At 51.3% G+C, this 22,930-nt stretch overlaps 1 protein-coding gene across 11 annotated transcripts in view; it reads right to left on the reverse strand.

Annotated features, from left to right (window-relative positions):
* The window catches only part of NTRK3 (neurotrophic receptor tyrosine kinase 3), a 207,439-nt gene that overhangs the window by 148,983 nt on the left and 35,526 nt on the right, over nucleotides 1-22,930 (reverse strand). For all 11 annotated transcript variants that reach the window (XM_083849724.1, XM_083849720.1, XM_083849728.1 and 8 more), the window contains 5 exons: nucleotides 12,125-12,193; nucleotides 5,570-5,727; nucleotides 3,618-3,760; nucleotides 2,878-3,019; nucleotides 420-716 (listed from right to left, as the gene is read on the reverse strand). In XM_083849724.1, coding sequence (XP_083705850.1) covers nucleotides 420-716; nucleotides 2,878-3,019; nucleotides 3,618-3,760; nucleotides 5,570-5,727; nucleotides 12,125-12,193 — 809 coding nt within the window. The remainder of the gene's footprint in view (nucleotides 1-419; nucleotides 717-2,877; nucleotides 3,020-3,617; nucleotides 3,761-5,569; nucleotides 5,728-12,124; nucleotides 12,194-22,930) is intronic.

The raw sequence follows: 22,930 nt of genomic DNA on the forward strand, positions 1-22,930 counted from the left end.
GTTTCAGGTGAACCACGTACTCAGGGTCAAAATCTTGCAGAGCTGCTGAAAACTTGACAAAAGTAAATTTATCCGGTGCTTCTCCTGTTATATATGTCAGTTCTCATACTCCCAGCCATATACCGGATTAGATACCCGCACCTCTGAGCTTTCAATGGAGCCTGATTCTTCACCAACTTTCTTAATTTTTGTATTGATCGCCGCATTAAAAAGAGTCACGACACCAAAGCACACCTGAGTAGGAAAACAGTACTGGTCAGAAGAGGTCTCCACAGGTGACCTCTTCCAGAGAGAGGCCACCTTGGGTTGGGTTGCCTAGGCCTTCTGTAGGTGCCAGGATTACTGGTGGTACCATATTAAGATTGGTCCCATATTCAGATTGAAAAAAAAAATGTAAAGAGAAAAACTGAAAATCCTACCTGGAAAAGGCTTTTCAAGGAAATGTCCCTTGATGGTTTGGTTGGCTGAACCCAGCTGGTTGGTGGCCACAATGGTGTAGTTGCCATTGTTGTAGTGAGTGGGCTTGTTGAAGAGCAGGCAACCCTCAGAGACTTCCCCTTGCTGGTAGAACTCCATGTGGATGATCTCCGTCTCCCGGAGGACCTGGCCGTTGTGCAGCCAGTGAAGGGTGGGAGCTGGATTCCCATGCACTGCGAACGCAATGCAGTGCTCCAGGTGCAGCACCGGCTCCTCCAGGGTTAGGATGCGAGGGGGATCTAGCAGAGAGAAACATGGCAGGCTCACAGCAACCCAATACCCACGTCAAGCCTCGTGCACAGGGGAAATTAAGATTATTGAAAGTGAAGCCTCCAAAATCCCTTGTTCCTTTTATTGCTCCCATGGATGTCTGCAAAGAAGGAAGACTAAGTCATGAGAACCACTCAACGCTCCCCAGCAGGAGGATCTGAACCATAACCTTGGGCTTGTGAACGGGGTTACAAATTAAACACAGGGCTGGTCCCTTCACCAGCCAAGAAATAATGAAGCTTGGAGCTGCCTAGTCCACGTGCCTATCTATGGCTGCACTCTTTCCCCCTGAGGATCACAGGGAGGCAGCCTATTCCCGTGGAGGACACCACCACGTAGTGCCATCATGGTACATGTGTGTGAGGTGCCCATGGGGGATCTTCGGTCGCAATGAGCACTTTTGGATTTCATAAGCTGTGGAAGCAAGTATCCCCCAGTGGCTGCCGGTCCTTGAGGGTTTCGACTGCCTGAATATCCCAAAGGAGTTCCCACCCGTCGAGCACCCTCCAGGGGTGTTTTAATTAAAGCAAGGAGAGTAGGAGAGAGAGAGAAAAGCAGAGACACCACTTGCAATTTATTGCATATGCATCGTCTCCCCCCACCCCGGGCACCCCAACAGTTCAACTGCTGCTCTGCCACCACTTCTGAAACCCCAATTATGACTTCTACAAACTAGGTCCCAAACCCCAAGACCAGCAAGGTACGGACCAGAAGAACAGAGTTTAGGGCAAAGACAAAGGACACAGAGATGTAGGTCTTCCCTAAAACTCTCATTTTTCTGAGAACATCCAGCTGCATAGACAACCCATAAGGAAAAGCAGAAATCCACCAACTTTGACCCCATTTTTTGGGAAAAGGCCATGCGTTTTTCAAACATGGTAGGTGGTAGAAGAGAACAAGGTGCAGACCTGGTGGGAGCAGAGCAAAATTCTGCCCCCAGCCACCCTCAACCACATAGCCATGTCCCAGCCATCTCATTCCATTTGCAAGCCTAGATCTGCATGTGGCTTATTCACATCTTCCTGGCAAGGATGATTCAAAACAGGCATCCACCTACACACAGAAACCCAGATCTTCTTTGGCGTGAAATTGCAGCCTGAGTGATGGGTCTGGGCAACGAGAGCAGGGGTAGCAGAAACTGTCAGCAGCTTAGAGGATTACACGGGTGAAAATAGGCACTGGCATCGTGCTGTTTAAGATGGGGAGGAAAAGCAGCTAAAACGCAGTGCAAAAAACACCCGCCTGCTGACCTCTGAGCTGATGTCAACTTTAAATACCTCCATCCTTCAGTCCATCAATACTTACTGGAAGGAAGATGAAAGAAGAAAAGCATCTGCTCTCCTCTTTCCAATCCCCTCTGACTGCCCTGTCTTTCCAGGACCCCGTGGCTGCTGCACTGAACATGGACCACATGGGTTCACCGAGACCCGCCAGAAGCACACGTGGTCTCCACTGCCTAGCAGGGCTGGGGGGTTGGGGGGGCAGATTTCCAAACTACAGATTAAGGGCAAATGTTACAGACACAGCAACGTATAGTAAATCTCAGCTGCTCGAGAGCACAAAGCTGTGTAAACTTCCTCTTAAGGTCAGGTTTGTGTTAAGTTATATTAGAAAGCACACAGAAGTTTCGCTACTTGCAGCTGAGAGTGAACGGTGGAAATCTGACACATGTGTGTTTACACGGCGCGTGCTGTTTAACTTTGTAGGAGCAGATCTAGGAAGAAGCAATAGCATCCCTGAAATTAGAGGCAAAATTTACACTGGTTTTAGCAAGGGTGACATTTAACCTCTCACATAGCATCAGGGTGAGCAACCCCATGTTTGTAAAGAGAGTTTTAGCCCCTCTATATCTTTTCCTCAACCTGCTAGATCTGCCAAGAGAGGAATGGTGAGGCAACCACCACCAGCATGGCCCTGTGGATCCTGCCCGCATAGTGCTCTTTTCTGCAAGAAATTTTGCAGAGTACTGACCTTAAGAGAAATGTACAAGGACCCATCTCTGTGCTCTGCTCCTAGTTCCCATCCAAAAAAAGTGTATCACCAGTAAAAATTGGCCGTGCATTCACATAGTTCCCCGGGCAGCCCTCACCCTGGCCTCTGTGTAATCAAGGCCTCGCCACAGCTACTTACAGTAGACGGTGAGTAGCACGCTGGCATTGCTCATCCCCACCACGTTCTCAGCAATGCAGGTAAGCAGGAACCCGTTGTCCTCACTGGTGACATTCACCAAGGTCAGATTGATGGCGTGAACGTTGGTCCAGTTGAGGTTGGTCTACGCAGCACAGAGAAGCATAGGCAGAAATCAGCATCTGGTGGCTTCCCTCCTCCCTGCTCCTGCTCCCAGGAGGTGAGGGTTCCAGTTTCCACATAAAATGCAAGAAGGGCTTGAAAATTCAAGGACAAGTAGGACCTAGGGGAGGTGAGGCATTTCCTCACCCGATTAAGTTCACCGTTACATATGAGGAGAACTACTGGGAGGTGGAGAGCCACAGTGCTGTAGCATTGATAAACACAGCTTGTCTCCAGAACAGCTTGCTTAGCTGCCTGCTTCAGCTACAGCTATTGCAGACACCTCTGTAAACAGGTAGTTTCATTAGAGGAGACATGAGTTAAGATTCAATTAGGGAGCACTGAGATATGAAGCTATCTCATCTTCACTTTCCTGTCACATGGAGGGAAGGTTTTGCAATGCCCTTCAGACGCTTCCTAGGTTCTCATCTGGATAAGGTACAGCCCCCATTTTCCTTTGGATGGGGCCATTCCACATTTCCCATTGCACTCTCCGACATCTACCTGAGCCCTGCATGCATGCATGGACGTGGGGATCCCAAACCTGCAGCTGTGCCTCTGCCCAGCAGCAGAGCCCCTACCTGGTGCGTGTTGATGGAGTGGAGATCCGCCACCGTCCAGTCGACGTCGGGCAGCGGCGAGCCCGAGCCGTTGCAGGTGATGACGGCGTTCTCCCCTTCCCGCACCGTCAGGTTCACGTGGCTCACGCTGATCTCCGGGAGGTCTAGGAGGGCAGACACCGAGGTGCTTAGGTGCAGAGCAGCATTTGCTGCAGCCAGCCGCAGGATGCGTACACGTGGACCCAAATCCTGCCAGGCTGTTTGCCAAATCAGCCCCATCAGCTTACAATAAACAGCAGGAGGCAATAGCACAGCATTCTCCTACCAAGGGAAGGAGGCAGCACGGAGACAGGAAATAGTGGGGACTCTGAAGAAATGCCAGCTGAGCAGACCCTCCCATCAGACACTAATCCAAATGTTGTGCCCAGTTCTCATTGCCCTTCCCCTCACACAACCACCCTCCCTATCTCTTTTAGCTCCACCAAAGCTGATTTCAAGGACAATCACCTGTGATGGCAAAGCTGCACGCACTGGGAGAGGATCCAAAGTGTCCCCACCTCTAGGGACATGGCACAGAGCACCCAACACTTCAGGCAAGGACAGCGTTCCTCTGATTTGTAATAATCAAGAGAAGATGACCAAGGATGCATCTTCATAATAACCACAGCTCTCCTAATAAAAGGTGCCCTTGTTCTTCCTTGGTGGTGTCAGAGAGATTCACTGATCTATGAGGGCTCTGATTTACACACTTTCTTTACTTGCTGCCCCAACAACCAAATATCCCTGCAACGTGAAATAAGACAGAGCTGGCTGCAAGAAGGGCAAACAGCCTTCTTGCAGGGATCAGTCTTTCTGGCTTCATTGAAAAGCCAAGCAAGTCAGAGAGTGTGGGAGAACAGTGGTCCCCTTCCATTGTGATGACCCAAAGACAGGACCCTCTGTGTTCCTCTGTGTCCCCTCAGGTCTAATACCACCACTGCTGGAATCACCTCTCCTCCCATCCCTGATCCCTAAGTTGTTTTTTCCCCTCCTCTCTAATCCTTACAGATTATTCTTCCCATTTGTGGAGGAAATTACAGTGCTTTCTCAAATCTTTTTAGTTCATCCCCATGCAGGCACACTTTGGCCAGTTTCCAGAGCTTAGTAAAGGGACATCGTGAACTTGGGGAAAAAATCAAAAATAAAAAGTCACGCAAATCCAAACGCATGCTGTTTGTCTACTACTGCTGCAAGAAACAAACCCAAATTCCTAGAACAGAGATCGATAATCGAAGAAAGAAAACCTCTGGTTGTCCTCCTTTTTTTATCCTCTGAGTTTGACAGCTGCTAGTGTATAGACAGTTTAATTGTTCTGTTGAAGGTACGCGTCCTTCCCCTTACACTATGAGGAATGCTTTCCAGTAACAGCAACAGCAGAGCAAAAACTGATACCAGACAGGCAGCTGACGCGTGAACAAGGTGAGGGATAACTATCGAACATGCCTCATGTTGCTCCTGGGGCCACTGGACTCTGTTAATCAGCAGGAAGCAGAAAGAGACACATGGTCACTCCTGCCTCATCCCTACAGACACGGGCTTGCAATTGAAAAATTAAAGCAAGGAAAATGGATAAAGACATGTATTTCCTAGGAGAATTTTCTCTTATCAATATGCCATTTCTAGGATTTGTTAGACAGAGGAAGAGCAACAAGAAACATATAAGTTCTCACAACCACAGCATCGCACATTGTCAAGCAATGGCATTATAGTGAAGGAAATCCCCCAGATCCCCTGATACCTTCAGGCATTCAAACAGCAGCCCCGCGTTTACCCCAATACTCTATTTTTAATCCACAAACCACTGCGATCAGCTTCAATCATCTTGTTCTTGACCATGTGGCGAGATAGTATGGCATCAGCTTCCCTAAGTAAAGGGGTCAACTGGAAAGGGCAGAACAGGACAGGGCTCCCTCCCGGCACGGGCTGCCCCTTACCGCACTGGGTGATGTTCATCTCCTGCAAAGGGATGACGGCTGTGTCCATGTTCATGCAGTAGAGCTCCTGGGACTGCAGGTTGGCCTCGCCCTTCTCCTGCCAGAGCTGGATCCAGCGGATGTCGCAGCTGCAGTTAAAGAGGTTCCTCTCTAGTCTCCTACAGGCAGAGAGAGAGAAACGACAGTGGGGTGGGGAAGGAGGACCAGGGAGATCTCCTGGCTCTGTGCTCCCCGGGGACAAAGGGCACCAGGGAGATGCAAAGGGCTCTTCTGAGCTGATGGAGAAACTCCTCCATGGGGTATTCTGGAGCACATGGCTCCCATCTCCTCCTGCTCCGGAGAGGATGGAGGTTGTGCATCCATGTGCTCACGCACACACTCCTCCCTGAACAAGGTTTTACATCTTCCAGGTCAACACACATGCACTCAGCATATTTCACTGCAAGGACTGCACAGCCACGGCTCGGTCCCACAGTAACGCCACCCCGACACCCCAGGCATTCATCTCTCAGCAAAGGAGCAAGCAGCTTCACACCACCCTAAAATACTAATTCACATCCTAAAATCCTAAACTGGTGGGGGTCCAAGACCCTGCTGGGGAAAGCACACCTCCAGCTCCACCAGCACTCAGCAAAGCTGGCAGTTCTTCTCCTGAGTACTGTGTACAAACAGAGCCTCCCAGGGCTCCAGGACATGAGCTAATGTGCAGGATGGATATCATGCATTTTAATCAAATCAAACAGCACTGCGCTGAGACCCTGCTGACCCGGCCGGGAGAAAAGGAAAAAAGCACTGCCTTTAATGTACTTCATTTAAAACACACTTATACGTTTTATATACAATGAATGTTTATTATTATCGATTTTCCAACCTATTAACCATTTCATTTACATTTTAAAGCCCTACAGCTCTCTGTGTAGATGCAAGGAGGATGGGCCCCAATATGGGGGAGAGCCTAGTGCTCAGCCAGGACAGAGCTACCAACCCAGCGGGCTGTCTCAGGAGAAAACCTGGACAAACAGAACTGGCCCTCGCATAACTGTGAAGCAGAAGAAAGCTGGGAGCAGAGAATTCAGCACTGAAAAGGTAAGCTCGGTCACCCCAGAAAAGAAGGGCTTCTCCAAAGGTCAATCCGTTGCTCCACGTAGCATTTGGATCCCCCCATCAGAGGAGGGGGGGCTGCTTTCCTGGTCCGTTCCACACGTTACTGCAAAATTCATGCTTCCTTTTACAAAATTAATTCCACTGACTAACGGGATTTGGAAACAGCCGTCCAAACACGCGCAGCTGCTGTCTGGTCTGTAACAGTACTGCAAAACCAGGAGGAGAAGGGAGCTCCTGTCAGCACCCAGGGTTGTTGAACTTGAGGCCTAATGGCGTCAGGTTGATCCTCCTCCTAGAATAAGATGTCATCTGGTTTTTATTTTTATTTTTTAGAACAAACAGAGTTAAACTTCACTTCATGCCTTTTTATTATTGCATTCCTTCCCAAAAACAAGCACCTAAGCCTTCTCAATACAGGTACAAGGCCTAGACAAGAAACTTGAAGGCCAAAGCACTACGTTTAACAGGCCAGAGCAGACTGGCACAGCAAGTTGGTGGGATCCAGATGACGAGGCACTCTCTGCACACTACAATAGGTACAGTCAGTGCCTTGCACAGGCTTCAAAGCTTCATTGCAGCCCCAAATCCAGAGCCCACAGAGCCGGTGTCAGCACTGCCAGCAGGGCTGGATGCTGGGCAGGAGCAGGGGACGTGGTCAACATTACAGGACAGCACATAAACAAGCAGGAGCTCAGCTGATGTTAGGTCAGGTGGCAGGAGATGTACCCAGGACCAGGCAGGGAACAGTGGGAGCTTAAAGGCACTGGGGAAGAGATTCTGCTCTGCTACAAATATCCTCACAAAACGAGGCTGCCGTGAGAGCCGCTGTCACAGCACTTAAGGGCAGCTCTGTAAGTAAGAGGAGGCAGCCTTCCCGGCCCATTGCTAATTCATGAAGGGCCATGAATAATACAGGAAGAGCGTGCTTCAGGGCAGAATTTACCCACGACCTGCCCCAGCACCAGTGATGTAACTCGCTCTAATCAAGGCCCCCACAGGGGCTTTTGCACAAATTAACTCCCATCACTGGCTGGACATGCCAAGTGCCACCGGCTGCTGGCATGGCACCTCAGTGTGAATGCACCGTGGGTGTCTAGTTGTGCACACAGATGCGTGCACCAATTTTCTCTCACATGCTCGCAAAAGCACACTTGACATGTGGGAGATGCCTTTCCTCCTCGCTTGGAGCCTTCCCTGCCATGATGGCTGGCTCTCTAGAGAGGTCTATAGGGATTTCAGTGCTCAGTCTGCCCTGAACCTGCCCCCAGAAATGAACCCCCATCTTTCTTCTTGGACCTCATCAGTGTCCCAGCCTTGTAGCATGCATGGCTCATTAGGAGCTGCAGCCCCTTCCAGCCCTTTCTCCTGCAATTGCTGTAACGTATTTGCTCTTTCCTGCTGCAGATTTAACAAAAGCTAAAAGCAAAGGCTGGTCAGAGGCTGGGCTAATGAGCACACGACAGAAGTGAATGAGGATATAGCTCTACTCAAAGACCACGTTGGCAGGCCTTGAACCACTCAGTCACCCCCAGCCAGCTTGGTCACCTCCGTTCCAGCATACGACAGAAATGAGTAAAAGCCTCCCCACTGCCCGTGACCCTCTGCTTGCGGAGATAAGCACACCTCCCCTTCCCTGCAAAGGGGAGAAGCACCTCAAGGAGCTTCCACCACATGCTGTAAGGCACCACCACCACCCAAAGCTGAGGGACTTCGCACACGAAGCAGGTTTTTTTTAGCTCGGCAGCTAACAAAGACACACGCCCTGTCCCCTGTCTCATCAGCTAAAACAAAGCTGTCTGCAGCTAGAGCCTCTCGGAGGGCAGCGAAGATCGCTGCCACACTTGTGCTGTCTGTTTTGATTCACATAAAGCTGCTGCCGAGGTTTCGCATGCTCGCAATTAAAACGCTCTCCTACCTCGGGACTCAGCCTGCTTCCCCGAGCTGGAGAACCAAAGAGCACCCAGCGGGGAGAAAGCAAAATCTATTTTCATTTTCCATTTCTATTTATTTCCCAGAGCCAGTGCTTCTCGTGGGGGTGCAGCCAGACTTGTTGTTTCCAAAGCTCTTCCAGAAAGGGAAGGGCTCAGATAGGGAACGATGCGCGGTGTCCGACAGCTGAATTAGCTAAGGCTCAGAGCGTGAGTACTAACCGACCAGCTCCAGCTCTATTAGTGTGACTGCTGGTGGCAATAAGTTTTTAAGCTAGAGGCACATTAAACGTTAAGTCAGGCTCGTAACAGAGATGCTGCTGTGCCCCATCCCTACCAAAGCCTCTTGCTGTAGTGTTGCAAAAACCTTCTGCAGGGCTTGCCGGCGGGGACTGCTCGTGATAGAAATGGTCCGGGCAGAGCAGCGAGATGTTCAGGACTACGGGGTTTTAGACAACCAAGGAGGTAATTGGATCCAGAGTCTTAGGTCTTTCCGGGAAGGAATTTCTTGAAATGTCAGCCTTAAGCTCTCAGAGGACATGACAAAGGAAGCCAAGGACATGACAGAGGAAGCCAGCTGTGACTTGTGGATAAGAAAGGCTCTAAGCCCGATGTTTATGAGCTGTTGCAAGTGTCAGATGCTTCCCCACGCACACGGAGCTTCAGGCTTTGCAGAGCTGCGTACACACTGGCTTCAGCCCTGCCGGTCAAGGTCAGCCCGTGCCGTGGGAATTGGGGCTGGAGTTACTGGAAACCATTCCAAGCCCCGCTTCTGGCCAGGAGGAGGAAGAGATAATATCCTTTGGAAGTGCGCCTCATTTTTGCCATCCTTTCTTCAGTGAGTCAGCAGGGGACAAGCTCAGCTCTGTTCAACAAGAAAAACTCTGCTTTAAAGTGTTATTTTTCCTAGCTCGAGATGCCTCGAAGGCAGCCTGGAGGCTGTTTTGAGCCCCAGATTCCCAGCCACCTGCCCCTCTCATGGCGTGGCACAATCTTCACACGGCATGAACTTCATGTTAGCCTTCTACTCTCACCTCCACGAGGGGCTTTGTCCGGTTGCATGTTCCCTGGCACACTCCATGTCACACAGCTGAGGCTCTTCTCCCAGCACCCTGCTGGAGACGATCCTCCCATCACTTCCCTTCCCACCCGCTCCGAGCTGCACATTGAGGTTTGGCCTCTGCTGAAGTCCTGGGCCATGTGTTCCACCTCCCTCCCAAATTCTGGAAACCTCCTTGGAGCTCAGCATGCCAAAAAGCTGTCTTCTACTCACCCATCCCTCTGCATTTCTAAAAAACTAAAATACAATAAAATACGATATTTCTACTTTCGCACATCCTTTACCAATTTCTCTCCAGCTTGGGGATCCATTTATCCTCATTAGCAGCTGTAGCGCTCAGGACCACATCCACTCCACGAGAGAAAACAATTCTTTACCTTAATTCCCAGCATCTTTACGTGAATGATTATTCAGAGCACATAGCTCAAGCTACACCTCCATGAGGTCTTCTCTGCAAAGCTCAGCAGTTTCCTGGCCCTGGGAAGGATGCTGCAAGCACATCTCCATGCCACGTTAACACCAGCTGAAACTTTCCTCTTCTTTCCTGCTCGAGGAACCAGCATCACCACGTTATCCTGGTTGTGCCCACGCCACCTGTGCTCATGTGGAAGGAGGGCCCCTGGGGACACAGAGCCCAGGGGGAAGACGTGACGGGAACTAGCAGTGACAAAGCATTTCTTCAGAACACCACCGACCCGACCAGGCTGTGGCTCTCGCTCAGCAGCGGCAGGCTCTCAGCCCGTACCTCTAAGCTGATCACTTGATCCCGTGCCAGGGGGTGGCGTGCCAAGAAGCCTGTCAGAGCACGATGGCAGGAGACGTCCAGACGAGTTGGGCGCTGCCAAGCCTCTTCAAAGGAAATGCTGACACCACGCTTCGTGACAGAGCTGCCGTCCCACTCCTCTCCTCTTCCTATCAGCCGGTCCCGTGACCTCCCACGTTCCTACCCACGTTACTACTTTCATCAATCAGGGCTCATTATCGCTGAGAAAACTGCTCCGAGCACAGCTCCGATGGGAGCCAAACTGTTCGTTTAGTTTCCGTTTGCCAGGCTGCAGAGCCCTGGCCCCAAGTGACTCTGCTGACACACAGTGAAGCCACCAACTTCCTTGCCAGCATCAATGGCGTGGCTCAACGTGGAGGCATCCTTCATCTGGTGGGGACAAGTACACTTTGCTGCCCAAACAGCACCATCTCAATTCCCCTTGGGCTGGTATTGGTCTTTTGAGCCTGACTTGGAAGACCTGGGGTGTGCCCAAAGAAAGAAGATAGATCCAAGTGAAACAAAACCACAAAAACAAGCTATGTTGGAAGCATCCCCATCAATCTGCAGGATCACCGCTACCCCAAGCCCTGCCGGTGCCTCTCGCCCAGGACCACAGCCCCGTTTGCTCCTCCACAGTTCCTGGGTAGGAACCATCAATCTGAGTTTTGCCAGACAGAGCAACGACAAGAAGTAAAGGTCTAAGCATACAAATGACTCATGCTATTACACTTGAAACCTGAGCCAGGTTTAAAGAAATATTTGGGGTTGTAATCAGCGAGAGGACAAATCCCAGATTCAGCATTTTAAGTTTGCAAGCCAGACTCCCCATCAGAAGGGCGTTTCTCTATTTCTAATATCGCTATTAGTATTTTTCATTTAACAATTTGACAGAAATAAAATACACTGCAGTAACACCGGTGATAACACACTTACTCCCACTTGAAAGACTGTCTTTATTCCTTCATAAGTCACTTCTGGCTTACAGCTCTATTGATCATCAGCGAGGATGAATGGAGCTTCCCAGGATCCTCTGGGAGAAATCCTACATATATATATATATATATATATATATATAGTCCCACCAAACAACTATTTCTAAAATTCAACAAAACAGGTCATCAGGGCAACGCTCCATTGATTTCACGTCCACTTTTTCCTCGAGCACAGCACTGAACGCTCCATCAATAATTCAGCAGGCTGAAGGGCTCTGCTGCCCCAGGGGAGACCCCATCTCATCACCCACACGGGAGCGGGGAGGCACCTCAACTGCTAGAGACCGAGGGAGTCATCCACCTAAAAAGCAGGGTTGTCTTCTAAAGAACGGCCGGCAGCTAAAGAAATACAGCTGGTGTTACCCTCCAATAGACAAGGACCAAGTCTTTGGGAAGATACACTCAAAATCTGGTCCAGTGAGTATTTCTAGAGTATTTCTAACCTTTTCCCAGGGTCAGCCAGCCATTTACCACCCCCGGAACAACTTGTTCATCATCCTGATGTTAATTAGCCAGCCCCTACGAAGTTAAAAGAGAAGCAGTTCTGCTCCGGTGCTCCCATAGCCAGGGAATCCTCCCAGGGAAGGTGCTGCCCACTGGACTTCTAGGTAATTATTCATGGGCTTCAAAACAGCTCTATATAAAGATCCTTCCTCCTCTCAGCCTCCCTCTTCTCCCAGGGGGTACCTCCGGGATGGGACTTACAGTTCGAAGAGCCGCAGCGTCTGGAAGAGTTGCCATGACAGGGTGGTGAGCCGGTTACCAGAAAGGTCTCTGAAAATTAACAGGAAAAAAGAAGTCACCGTAAATAATTCCCCCTGCACGTGACCCTACTGCCACCACAGAGCCTGTCATCCTCTGCACGGCTGTCAAACAGTTTAGGACCTAACTCTAGGTTTCCTAATGAGAGATTTTAATGAGGATGAACCTGAAGAGAAGTTCTCTTCTTATTATTTTTTTTACCCCCAAAGGGAAAAATGGTTTGTATCCTGCTGGAGTGTTAAAATAATAATGAAAACAAAAAGATTTGTCTGATTCTTGCCCACGAATCTGAAGCTCAACCAACCATACGCAGAAAGAACAAGCCTAATTTTGTAAGTCGAACAAAAAGTTAAGTACAAACATCGTGTTAAAAATAACGACCGGGTTGAAGTGACAGAACTACGATTACCCAAGGCATCATCACACAATACTTAGTGGCTGTGCATTAGAAGCATCCCGTTATGGCTGTTTGCACCCAGGGGCGTCACCGCCACGGCAGCTGACAGCTCCCTGTCCCTTCCTCCATCTGCCCAAACTTGCCAAAACATAAATCTCATCAAAAACTTAAAAACATAAACCTCATCTACCCGGGAGAGCTTCGCGACCTGGTGGATATCGCCTCTTCGGCTGGAAGCCAGAGAGGTTAAAAGAGCGCAAAAGGAACCTGAGAAGTACTAAAAGCAAAAGAGAAGAGGTGTTTTTTGGGGCATGCTATGCAGGGAGGAGGCAGCCACATGAAGAGGAGAGCCTCGGGTTGCCAGCAGGGTGAGAAGGAGATAATGAAATCGGGCAGCCTTTGGGGGAGCAGGAGGAGGGTGGCCGCATGTGCTGGCAAAATCCCAAATCCTCCCATGTCTGTGCGAGCATCCGGAGCTCCAGGAAACACAGGAGGGGGCACCTTGCATCCTCCTTCACCGAGCGCAACCCCGTCCCCGTCAGCTCCCTTCCCATCACGTCCCATCCGCCACCATGTGCCCCTGCAAAACCCAGCTCCCAAATTCCGAATTTAGGAGCTGCTGCAGCTCTCACACCAAAGGCTCTTCATGAGCCTGGCAGACACCAGCCCAAGCACCCCGATGGCACGGTGCTGCATCATTAAATCCTGGCTCTGCCTCGCATCAGACTACCCTGCTGTGTAAAGCCCCGCAAACCACAGGTTCCTTACTTCACACGACTGAGATCCCACCATTCCTAAGGCTTTAGACAAATTGCTTCCAGCCGCCAACAAAGTTTAGGAAGGCAGCAAAAAATAGCAAGTGATGTTAAGCAGAAGAAAAATTAAAAAAAAAAAAAATCACAGAACTCCCTCCTTTATCCACCCCGGAGCACTCGGCACCTGGGAAGTTTGCAAAGACAGATGAAAAGTAGGAGGGGAAGGAGCAGCTCGCTTCTAGAGAAAAGTGAGACAGTAAACTCCCTCCCCCTACACAGGGAGAAGAAAGAAGCGTAAAGGGGATGCAGGAGAGACAGCAAGATGTGGGAGAGGCAGAGATGCAGAGGAGGGAGTGAGTCTTGCTAGAATGTCCTTTCTCAAAGGTCATGTTTTGCTACATTAGGCAGAAATGTCAAGAGAAAATTGGATTCTGAAAGAGAAGAGAAAAAACAACAGGCTTTCCACGCAAATAAGGGAATCAAAAATAGCATGATCATGTTATTACAATTTAGGGCACAGAGAGATGGAGAAAGGAAGCGCCCTCACTAATGCAGGCAGCTTTGCCAGGCAGATGCGCTCCGCTTTTCTCCTCCGCTCTCTGCAAACCCGCTCCTAGCGCCCACCTGCCCCAAAAAGCCACGACCCACAGCGAGGGTTAGGGGCAGCGGAGGAGCATCTTCATGCAGACGTCTGCCCCTGCCCTAGGAGGGTTGGCACCGCTTGATCTGACCATGGGACAGGTCGGGAAGGACGCACCAGCAGCTCTGTGTCAGGGCAGGCAGGACACGGGCAGGGAGGAGCGCGTTTGTCACCCAGACACCTTAAAATGTCAACAAGGCCCTCGTAAAATGGCCCCTGGTATTAGCGTGGGGAGAGAAACACATCGTTTAGGTTGCAAAGGCAAACACTGGAAAGGTCAGGAATGCCAGGACCGGGTGTGCAGGTGCAAAGGGTCCGTCCACTGGCTGCACAGACATGGAGCTGCTGCAGAAAAACCTCCCTGCCCAGCCCCGATCTCTCCCCAGAATAGATCCATACCCTGCGCCGGATGGGGCAGGTTTCCTGGGGAAAATAGCGTGTGATTATGTAATTAGAGACGGTATCACAGTACATGCACACAAGGAGATTAAATTACAGCTCCACGGGTGAACGAAGCTCTGGCATTTTGTAACTCCTCTTCGGCGCTCGCAAGGTTCCCACCGCGCTCTAACCTCAGCCGTGCGCACCGAGCTTCCCAGCGTTTGTAGGGCATAGGAGAGGAGGATTAGGGGAAGAGCAAGACCTTCCCCAGCCAGGACTAGCCCTCTCCCACCTCCAGTTGCTCACTCTGCTTGGAAGGCCAAAAGTCCATTATCGCTTCCATGTCCCCAACATTTCCAGTGACCTGAGACCGCCTTCCACTCATCACTCTCCAGCCACCCCCCAAACACTCCTCAGCCCCAAACTCCTCATCCATGCACAAATTTCTTACGATCTTCCCAGCCTCTGCATCCTTCCAGCCCAGTGTCCCAATAAGAGCTGATGCCCATATCTCCCCCAGCTGCTTCCAAAAATCCTTTGCCAAACTTCTCCCTCGAAGTGGATCAAAATCTGTTCTGCCTATGTGAGACCCTGGAGAAATAAAGCTCGGTGCCACAAGGCTGGAAAGTGTGGGTGTCACACGAAACTCAGGCAACTTACCTGGGAACACTACAGGAGTCTCCAAGCAATACCAGAGAGATTTCTTTTTCTTGCTTTTTAATTCAATTGAATTTTGGCACACGCATATGGGGAGAGCAAAATTAAGTCTTTCCTGCAAAGCCTGCTCCTTAACGAGCAGTATTCCCCCCTCCACAGGAGGGTGCAGGTGCTGGGACAGAAGCATCACCAGTGTTTTCTGGCTTGAGACAAACAGCCCATTTCCCCCATCTACCACCTGAACAGCTTTTATTTGAAACTACAAAGAAACCATTAAAAAAAAAAAAAAGCCTTCAACCAGGAGCAGACACCCAACACAGAAAACTTCAGCCTGAGCAATTAAAATTTGGCAGTTGCAGGGAAGTGGAAGCAGTCGTGGAGCAGAGCGTGCCAGACAACCTTTCTAACAGGCTGTGCATCAGCTCCACCTGTAATAAAACCTGGCACGTCACGAGCCGAGGAGACACAGGAGGAGAGGAGCAAAACGCCTTCCCCGCATATTTCACGGCGGCAAGCACGAGCGTGCCTCGGGACGGAGCTGCCATCAGCACTCCCATAACGCTGTCAAGCCGCTGCTTTGCCGTGGGACGTGTTCTCCATCACTCACAAGACACCACTTCCCCCAGGGCAGCCTGTAGAAAGAGCTGCCAGGTGGCTTTTTGCCTCCCGAGGAGGTCGCCAAGCTGCAGGGAGGGACACGAAAGAGGGACCTGGACCCCATGCAGCCCTGGAGCGAGGGGACTTGCCTGAATGAGGAGGCAGCGTGTTCTTCTTTTCCCTCAATTACCCAGCTGCCAAAAGAGTTCCCACTATTAAAGCCATTTTTATTCAGCTAAATTAAGCCGGATGCCTCATTAATGACACCAACAAGCAAGAGCCCCTGTAATTAAACTGTAAGCTATATTATATGGTTCAGCCCGACGCGGTGGCAGAAACACTGCTGGGGAGGGACTCTCCTCGCCTGTCCCTCCTCCACTCGCCCTTATTTCCAACCTGACACATTTTCTCCTGCATGGGACAAGTCTTCCACGTATTTTAATAACACGGTGCTGCTCTGGAAGTCCTGATTGTGGGATTCACTGCGCGGAGCAGCTGGGGTTGGAGGAACTCAAGCAACAGCCTGGCACAAATTCGAGGTGAAAAGTACCCCCTCAGCTGCCCTCCCCAGCACGGGATGTGCCAGTGGCACCACGCCGACTCCTTTGGTCCCTCCAGTGCCCTGGGCGCCCTGTCCGGCACAGGGGGTGCTTCCCATCATCTCACAGCTCGCTGGGGATTTGGCTCAGTACAGGCGGCTCCAGGAGAGGACAAGGATGGCAGCTGGAGGTATAGGGGTAGCTACATCCAGGCTTCATCTCTGCAGCAAGCAAGGCACTGAAATTTTGGGTTTGAAACAGCAAAATGCTAGAGAGTCACTCCGGGGCTTACCCATCTCTGGCAGATGACTCCAGTGACCTCTAAAAGCAGCACCACGTGCCCCAGCTCCCGCCCTCCCCGTCACCCTCCCTCCCTTCCCTGTGTAGTAAGCAGCTTTGTTCGTTAGGGGAAAAAACGAACTGTCCTTTCTTAATGAATGTGCTAAAATTACCCCAGCAAGTCCCAGAAGCTGTGGAAGTAGGGGCCTCACCACAAGTCAGGCTCTGCAGACATTGGGCTCAATTGAGATCTCCGACAGCTCAGCACCAAGCCCCAGCAGGATATGCCTGAGGCAGAGCCTACAAAAGTGCCAGGCAATGCCAAACACACCCAGAAAGCAGGGTTAGGCAGGGCAGGAACTGCCCAGGCTCCAGACACAGCAGAGTAAAAAAGCTTCCAAGGTTCAATCTTCCCTTGGGAGCTCAGACAGCGCAACTCCCTCCTTGCTCACGTCCGTGGCACTGTGCCACGCTCCACGAGGCCCCTGAACTCGCACAGTGCATCCCATCACATTATCTCATTCACCCCAAATTACTTCTTGCTCTAAGGCTAGAGCCAGAATTTGCAACAGTCTCCCAAACTCAAAGCCTCCTGCGTCAGAGGAGAGCAGAAGACCCTCATCGGGGAGGCAAGGAGAAACCCTGCCACCCCGAGCGCGCGTCCCTCCCCGCCTCCTGCTTACAAGACCATGATTTGCAAATCCCGAACATCACTGAAACAGGATCGAAGGAGGTGGAGAGGGGCCGCTCCTCCACATTGTTCTTTAAACAATAGCATTAAAAAGCAGAAGTAGCAGAGCAGGGCGAGGGCGTGCGGCACCACGCCTCCGCCCCAGCTCCGCGGCACATCTGCCTCGCCTCCCACTGCCAGCGCGGCCAGCCCTCTCCTGCTGCTGCCTCCAGCCCGGCCCAAGCACTTTAAAGGCCATCCCTGACCCTGTGATGCCTCCACACCCTCCAAGTCATCTCGTCAGAGGCATGTCCCAGCTGCATTAAGCTTTGTTTGGAGGCACCGTCCCTCGGAGCTCGTTGTTGCGCACGGTTTTGGTTCAGCGCGCGGTGCTGATGGTAGCAGCCACCAGATGTGGGTAATAACATCCCCCGTGCTCCGAGGCGGATCAGATGCGGGGATCCGGCCCGCCCGACTACATCTGTTGTGTGCTGTTTACACTTGCTCTTCTCTGCAGACATCTGGGCTCTCCCAGGACTCGAGGAAAGGTTAAAAGCTAGGTCAGCCCTGCAGTCGCTTTCCCTCTGCCTGCCAGCTTCCCCGCAGGACAGAGTCCAGCAGCATCCACAAAACATGCCAGGCTCCCGCTCAAGGAAAAGAAAATTAACATGCAACAGGCAACAACCCTTCCCCCTGGCTGTCCTCCTGCCACCGAGGTGTCCTCAGGGATGTTTTGAGCCCACCCTGCTTCTTTTCTCCCAACCTGTAGTCCTCCTAGGCCTGGAATATAACTCCACAATGGGTTTTTCTCCTGCTTTGACACACAGAAATAATACTGGAGATTTGTACTGATGGAGAAAAAAGGGTTGCCAGCCGACAGCTCCAGCAAGGGGCTGGGTTTATCCTGCCTGCTTGCTTCACGTTGCGTGTTTCTTCAAGACAGAAACAGCAAGCGACGGGGGAATGCCTCCTACTCACAGGTTTCCAGCAGGCCCAGAGGAAACCAGACGGCTGCCGGAGAGAAAAACCACCCCGCTGCGCTGAGACACGGCACAAGGAGACAGCACGGGATGGAGAACCCTTAACAGGCATTTCCCAGAGAGGGGCTGGGACAGCAACGAGGGCCCTTCAGGTCCTCTGAAGAAAGGAAGGGGTACAAAAATGAATATACACACACACACACACACCTATATCTCCCAGCAACAGCAAAACAACAGGGCATAAGGCGGGCTAAGCTCTCGGCAGACACCGCTAAATGGTTTCCAATTAATTAACTGATTACATGATAGAACAGAAGGGGATTCAAGTGAGAGCTGTTGACCTTTAAGAATAATTAATATCATCAGGATCGCAAAACTTGTCCAAGAAAAATAATTAGGAAGATTCTAATATTGCCTCCAAAGCCAGGCTGAAGGGGGAGAGGAAGGTTCTGGTTAATTTGCAAGCACATTTCCCAAGTATTTCCTAGCAAACCCATTTCTCCTTCATATTTACTTCCCGTAGAACTGATACAGGCATATTTCCCTACCCCATTAAACCCCGCCCTTCTCTCCAGACCCCTTTTTCTATCCCTCACCCCTTGACCACATGGATCCAGCATGGGAAAAGGGCTGGAGAGGCCCAAAGCCAAGCGGGAGCCGCAGCAGTGAGCTGCCTGGGGAAGGCCTCACGAACACCCTGCAAGGATTTTGCGCGAGCTGCCAACATTTCTTGTGAGGGAAGCATCAAAAAAAAGCCACAGCCTTGGAACGAAACCCACCTTTGCAGCAAATAAATAAGTTTCCTTTGCTGCTTATTACCGTTCAAACTTCTGCGGCTTGACACTTCACTAAATTATAGATAAAAGGAAAAATGGTCTTCCTGGGCTCAGGAAAGGCGGCGGCTGCCAAAGAGCCATGTTTACAGCAGCTAATGAAAAGAGAGCTGCCATTAGCCCCCCGGCACTCACCCACCTCCCTGCTGGGGGCGGCGAGGTGCCCGCATCCTCCCCGGGAGGTGCCCGCGTCCTCCTGTCCGCGGGGAGCAGAGGCTGGACCCTGCGAGGGCGCAGAGCTGGGGGCACGGGGCTGTGCTCATGGAGGCAGGACAGGGTGCAGGGCTGGGGACCACGCTCCTCCACGGGGACCACGCTGCCTGCCAGCAGAGCTGGCAGCTGCCTGCCCCGTGCCGTGTGGAGGCTCCTGGCCACAGCGGGAGGCGAGGCCAACACGCTCTCGCTGCGCCCCGTCAGCCAAACCCTCAGCCTAGCAGACAGACAGCGCCGAGCAGGGAGCTGCCTCGCGCCAGGCTGCTGCTTCCCCCCGGGGATCCGCGGGGAGCAGGGAGGCAGCAGGTGCCTGAGAGCACACCTGAGCACGGGCGTAGCCTTTTGGGGGGTGGAAATGCTCTTTTTTGCAGCTGCTGAGCGCACACACACATGGGGAGAAATGGGCTGAGCGGAGACTTGCCTACAGCTACACCCGAGCCTTGGCGTGATGCACCTTGTGGCTCCAGGCACACCTGGCTCAGGGCAGCAGGGGGCTGTTGGTGGCTAAAGGCAGCCAGATCCTGCTCATTACAGCACTCACTTATAGCCATGCCAACAGCAGAAACATGTTTTGTCCTTGGCAATTAGTTCTGTCAAAAAAAAAAAAAACAACTCACAAGAATATTTTCCATGTTCTCAATACATCTCGTACTTAGAGAGGAGAAGTATCTTTCCTCCACCCTTTATCTACAAATATTGGTCACCGTGAGGAGTATTTTTATATGAAAAACATAATCACCATGAAGCACAGAGTGCTTCAGACTGCAGCAGGCATTCCTTCATTATTCCGAGATAGCAAATTGCCCACAATTATCAACAGGCACAACTGGGTAAAACAAACATTTAACCAAGCCCCACGAGCTGCGGTTGCAGCGAGGCTGGATGGCAGCTCTCTAGTAAGCTCAGCCCCAGCCAGCTGCCGGGTAGCAGTGCTGCAGGATGATTCCACTCCTGCTGCAGAACAAAGCCGGTGCCAGGAGCCACTGCAGTTCAGAAAGTTTATACTGCATCTGTCAGACAGACGTCTCGGCAGCCTCGCTTCGTGCGGAGGGAGGGACAGAAGGATAAAGGTGTCGCTGGAGAAGGAACCGGGCCGGGCTCTCCTCAGTGGACTCACACCGGGTTGTTTTGCACAGCTTGCACGCACAGCCAGGTGTGCACTGCCACTGCTCCCCTCGGGCTGGAAAAGGAGGGAGGGGATGCAAGAGAAAGGAAGAGGAGGCAGGGAGGCCATGCTCCAGGTTGGAGCTGAGAGAGCGGCAGGGAAGCCAGGAGGCTTCAGGGCAGGCAGGGAGGCTGGGTGAGAGGCAGAGAGGCCTGGGTGCAAGCAGAGAAGCAAGGAGGGCCAGGAGGCCACACTCAGTGTGCCTGGGGCTGGTTGGAGGCAGAAGACAGGGTTGGAGGCAGGGAGGCCTGAAAACCTGGAGGCTGAAAGGCCCGGTTAGAGGCAGAAAGGCCAGACAGGGGCTGGAGGTTTGAAGCAGCAAGGCTTAGCCACAGGCAGGAGGATCTGGGTAGGAAGGCAGGAGGCCAGGGATGGAGGCCGGAGGAGCGGAGGGCGGCGAGGCCGGCCCTGTCCGTGGTGCTGAAGCACGGCCGCGCAGAACACGCTGCCCGGGGAGGCTGCGCAGGCACGTGGCCTCGTGGCTCCCCGCACAACAGAGGACATCCAACACACTCCCTGTTCAACCCGAGGGTCAGCTCTGCCCCTCAGCTTCCATCCTCTGGTCACCCCCAGCTCCTGGCAAAGACAGACGTGAAGCTCCTACATCAACATCCCAGCCTCATCAACATCCCAGCCTCTCGCACCCAGTAATTCACAGCTCGTCCCTTCACCAATACAAGGAGAGTTTGGGCTGGTGGGAAACTTCCCCCCTCCCTACGTTTTTCTAATAAAGTTTTATAATTCCAATAAAACACACGACTGCCTAACTTATGACATTTAAATTCTTGCCTAGTCACACACCATCATGAATTAATGTCCCATCATTCATGCCCTGTCGTGTCTTATTGCTCAAATAACATATGATTTGAATGTTTCTATTTTTCTGCCCTGGTGCTTATTTGCCTGTACATCAAAGATGGAAAGTCATCCCTGCAATCAGCCTGTTAGAAAACCAGTATCATGGAAAGAGAAATCTCAGGTGAGATCATTTGTGTGGTCACACAGCTTTCACTCATCCTCCCATGACTGTTCTCTCCTTCTCCCAGCAGCTTTCCATGCCCTCGTGTCCCTTCCGGAGAAAGTCCTCCTCCCTGTGCAGTAACTCTTAAATTGGCCCAGGAACATAAGACATATCTTGTACCATACCTGGTCTGTTGAGCCCCAGCATTTGGGGAGAAAGCAAAATGAACAGCTAAAGGAGGTTTCTGGAGTGCCTCCATTCTGCAGTGACCCCAGGAGCCTAGGAACAAAACCTGGTCATTGTCACTCCCGAGTCACCTGGAATCAGCTCATCCTGTGCGGCTGGTTTTCTCTTCTGAGACATCAAAAGAGATGGGGTGAGGCTTAACTACAACACAGCTACACCTGCGCCTCAGTACTGCATCCAAGAGGAACTTTTGGTGTCTCTTTGAAGGGAAGCTCACAACAAGACGTGTCAGGCTGTTGTTGCACAACGTGGACTACGTCACAGAGAATGAGCACCTCCCCCAAAAAACTGTACATTTAGAGTTCACTTTTTACCCCGTCCTGAAATACTTTGCCCCAAACCTGAAATAAGGCCAAATAGACCAGAGAAATCCCCCATAACAAGAAACAGCTGGGCAACATCTTTCAAAACATCCCCAACATCATCTGCAGCCTGTTTAAAGGGAAGAAAGGTAAAACAGACACATTCCAGAACTGCAGTCTCCCCTTTCACACATCTGCCAGAAGACAACTGGTCAATCTTCAGAAAGGGAAATAAATCCCACAGCCACACAACGCAGCTGGAAACAACATTTCAACATCTCAAAGGAAGGAAGAAGGGCCAAAGCTAGAGCAAAATCCTGAGAGCCCAGGTACTAGAGTGATAGGCACAACATAAGAACCTGAGTAAGCAACAAATATTTGTGATAGCGTTACCATAACTCATCTTACATTGCAACCACATCCCACAATTCAAGGCTGGATATCACTAGAAAGCATACCAGGTGTTACGCTGCAAACAGATCGAATAAAAGTAGAGAAAGCAAATGTTGTTATTCCAGGTGGAGAATTAAGGCGGGATAAATCCTACCCAAGGATGCGCAGTACTTGAGTTAGAAAGTTTCTTTCTCAGGTCCCATTAGAGTGTATAATACACAAACTCACTGTTCCACCTCCTATTATAATGCAATAAACCTTGTCCACAGCTCAGTGAAGCAGCCTGCAGTCAGAAATCCTATACCCAGCCCTCCGAACGCAGGTCAAACGATTTCAACCCAGCCTGAAGGAAAGCCACAGTCCTGCAGGGACCCGGGCTCTCCTCTGGCCTTGCACAGAATGACTGATATAACCCAGAACCTGCCTCTGCCGCTGCAGGAAAATGAGTAGCTGCTGCTAACTGCTTATCAGTCACCTGCGGTAACAGCCGGGAATAAACACGCCATCAAACCCACCGCTGGTGATTAGCATAGCGCCGCGCTCATCCAGGGTACAGAGCAGGCAGGGAGTCAGACAGGAAGGTTTATGGAAGCAGAGGAGACGCTGCTGTTTATTTTAGTGACTGCACTATAAGTGAGCCCATCATTTTATAGAAGAACTAGAGAGACATGGGGGAAAACGCCTCCAAGTAAATCACAGCACGGAGGCTTGCTCCGGGAAGGCATTCGGGCAGTAACATCT

The sequence above is a fragment of the Anser anser genome (assembly GCF_964211835.1).
Source record: "Anser anser genome assembly, chromosome: 10".
NCBI lineage: Eukaryota > Metazoa > Chordata > Aves > Anseriformes > Anatidae > Anser > Anser anser.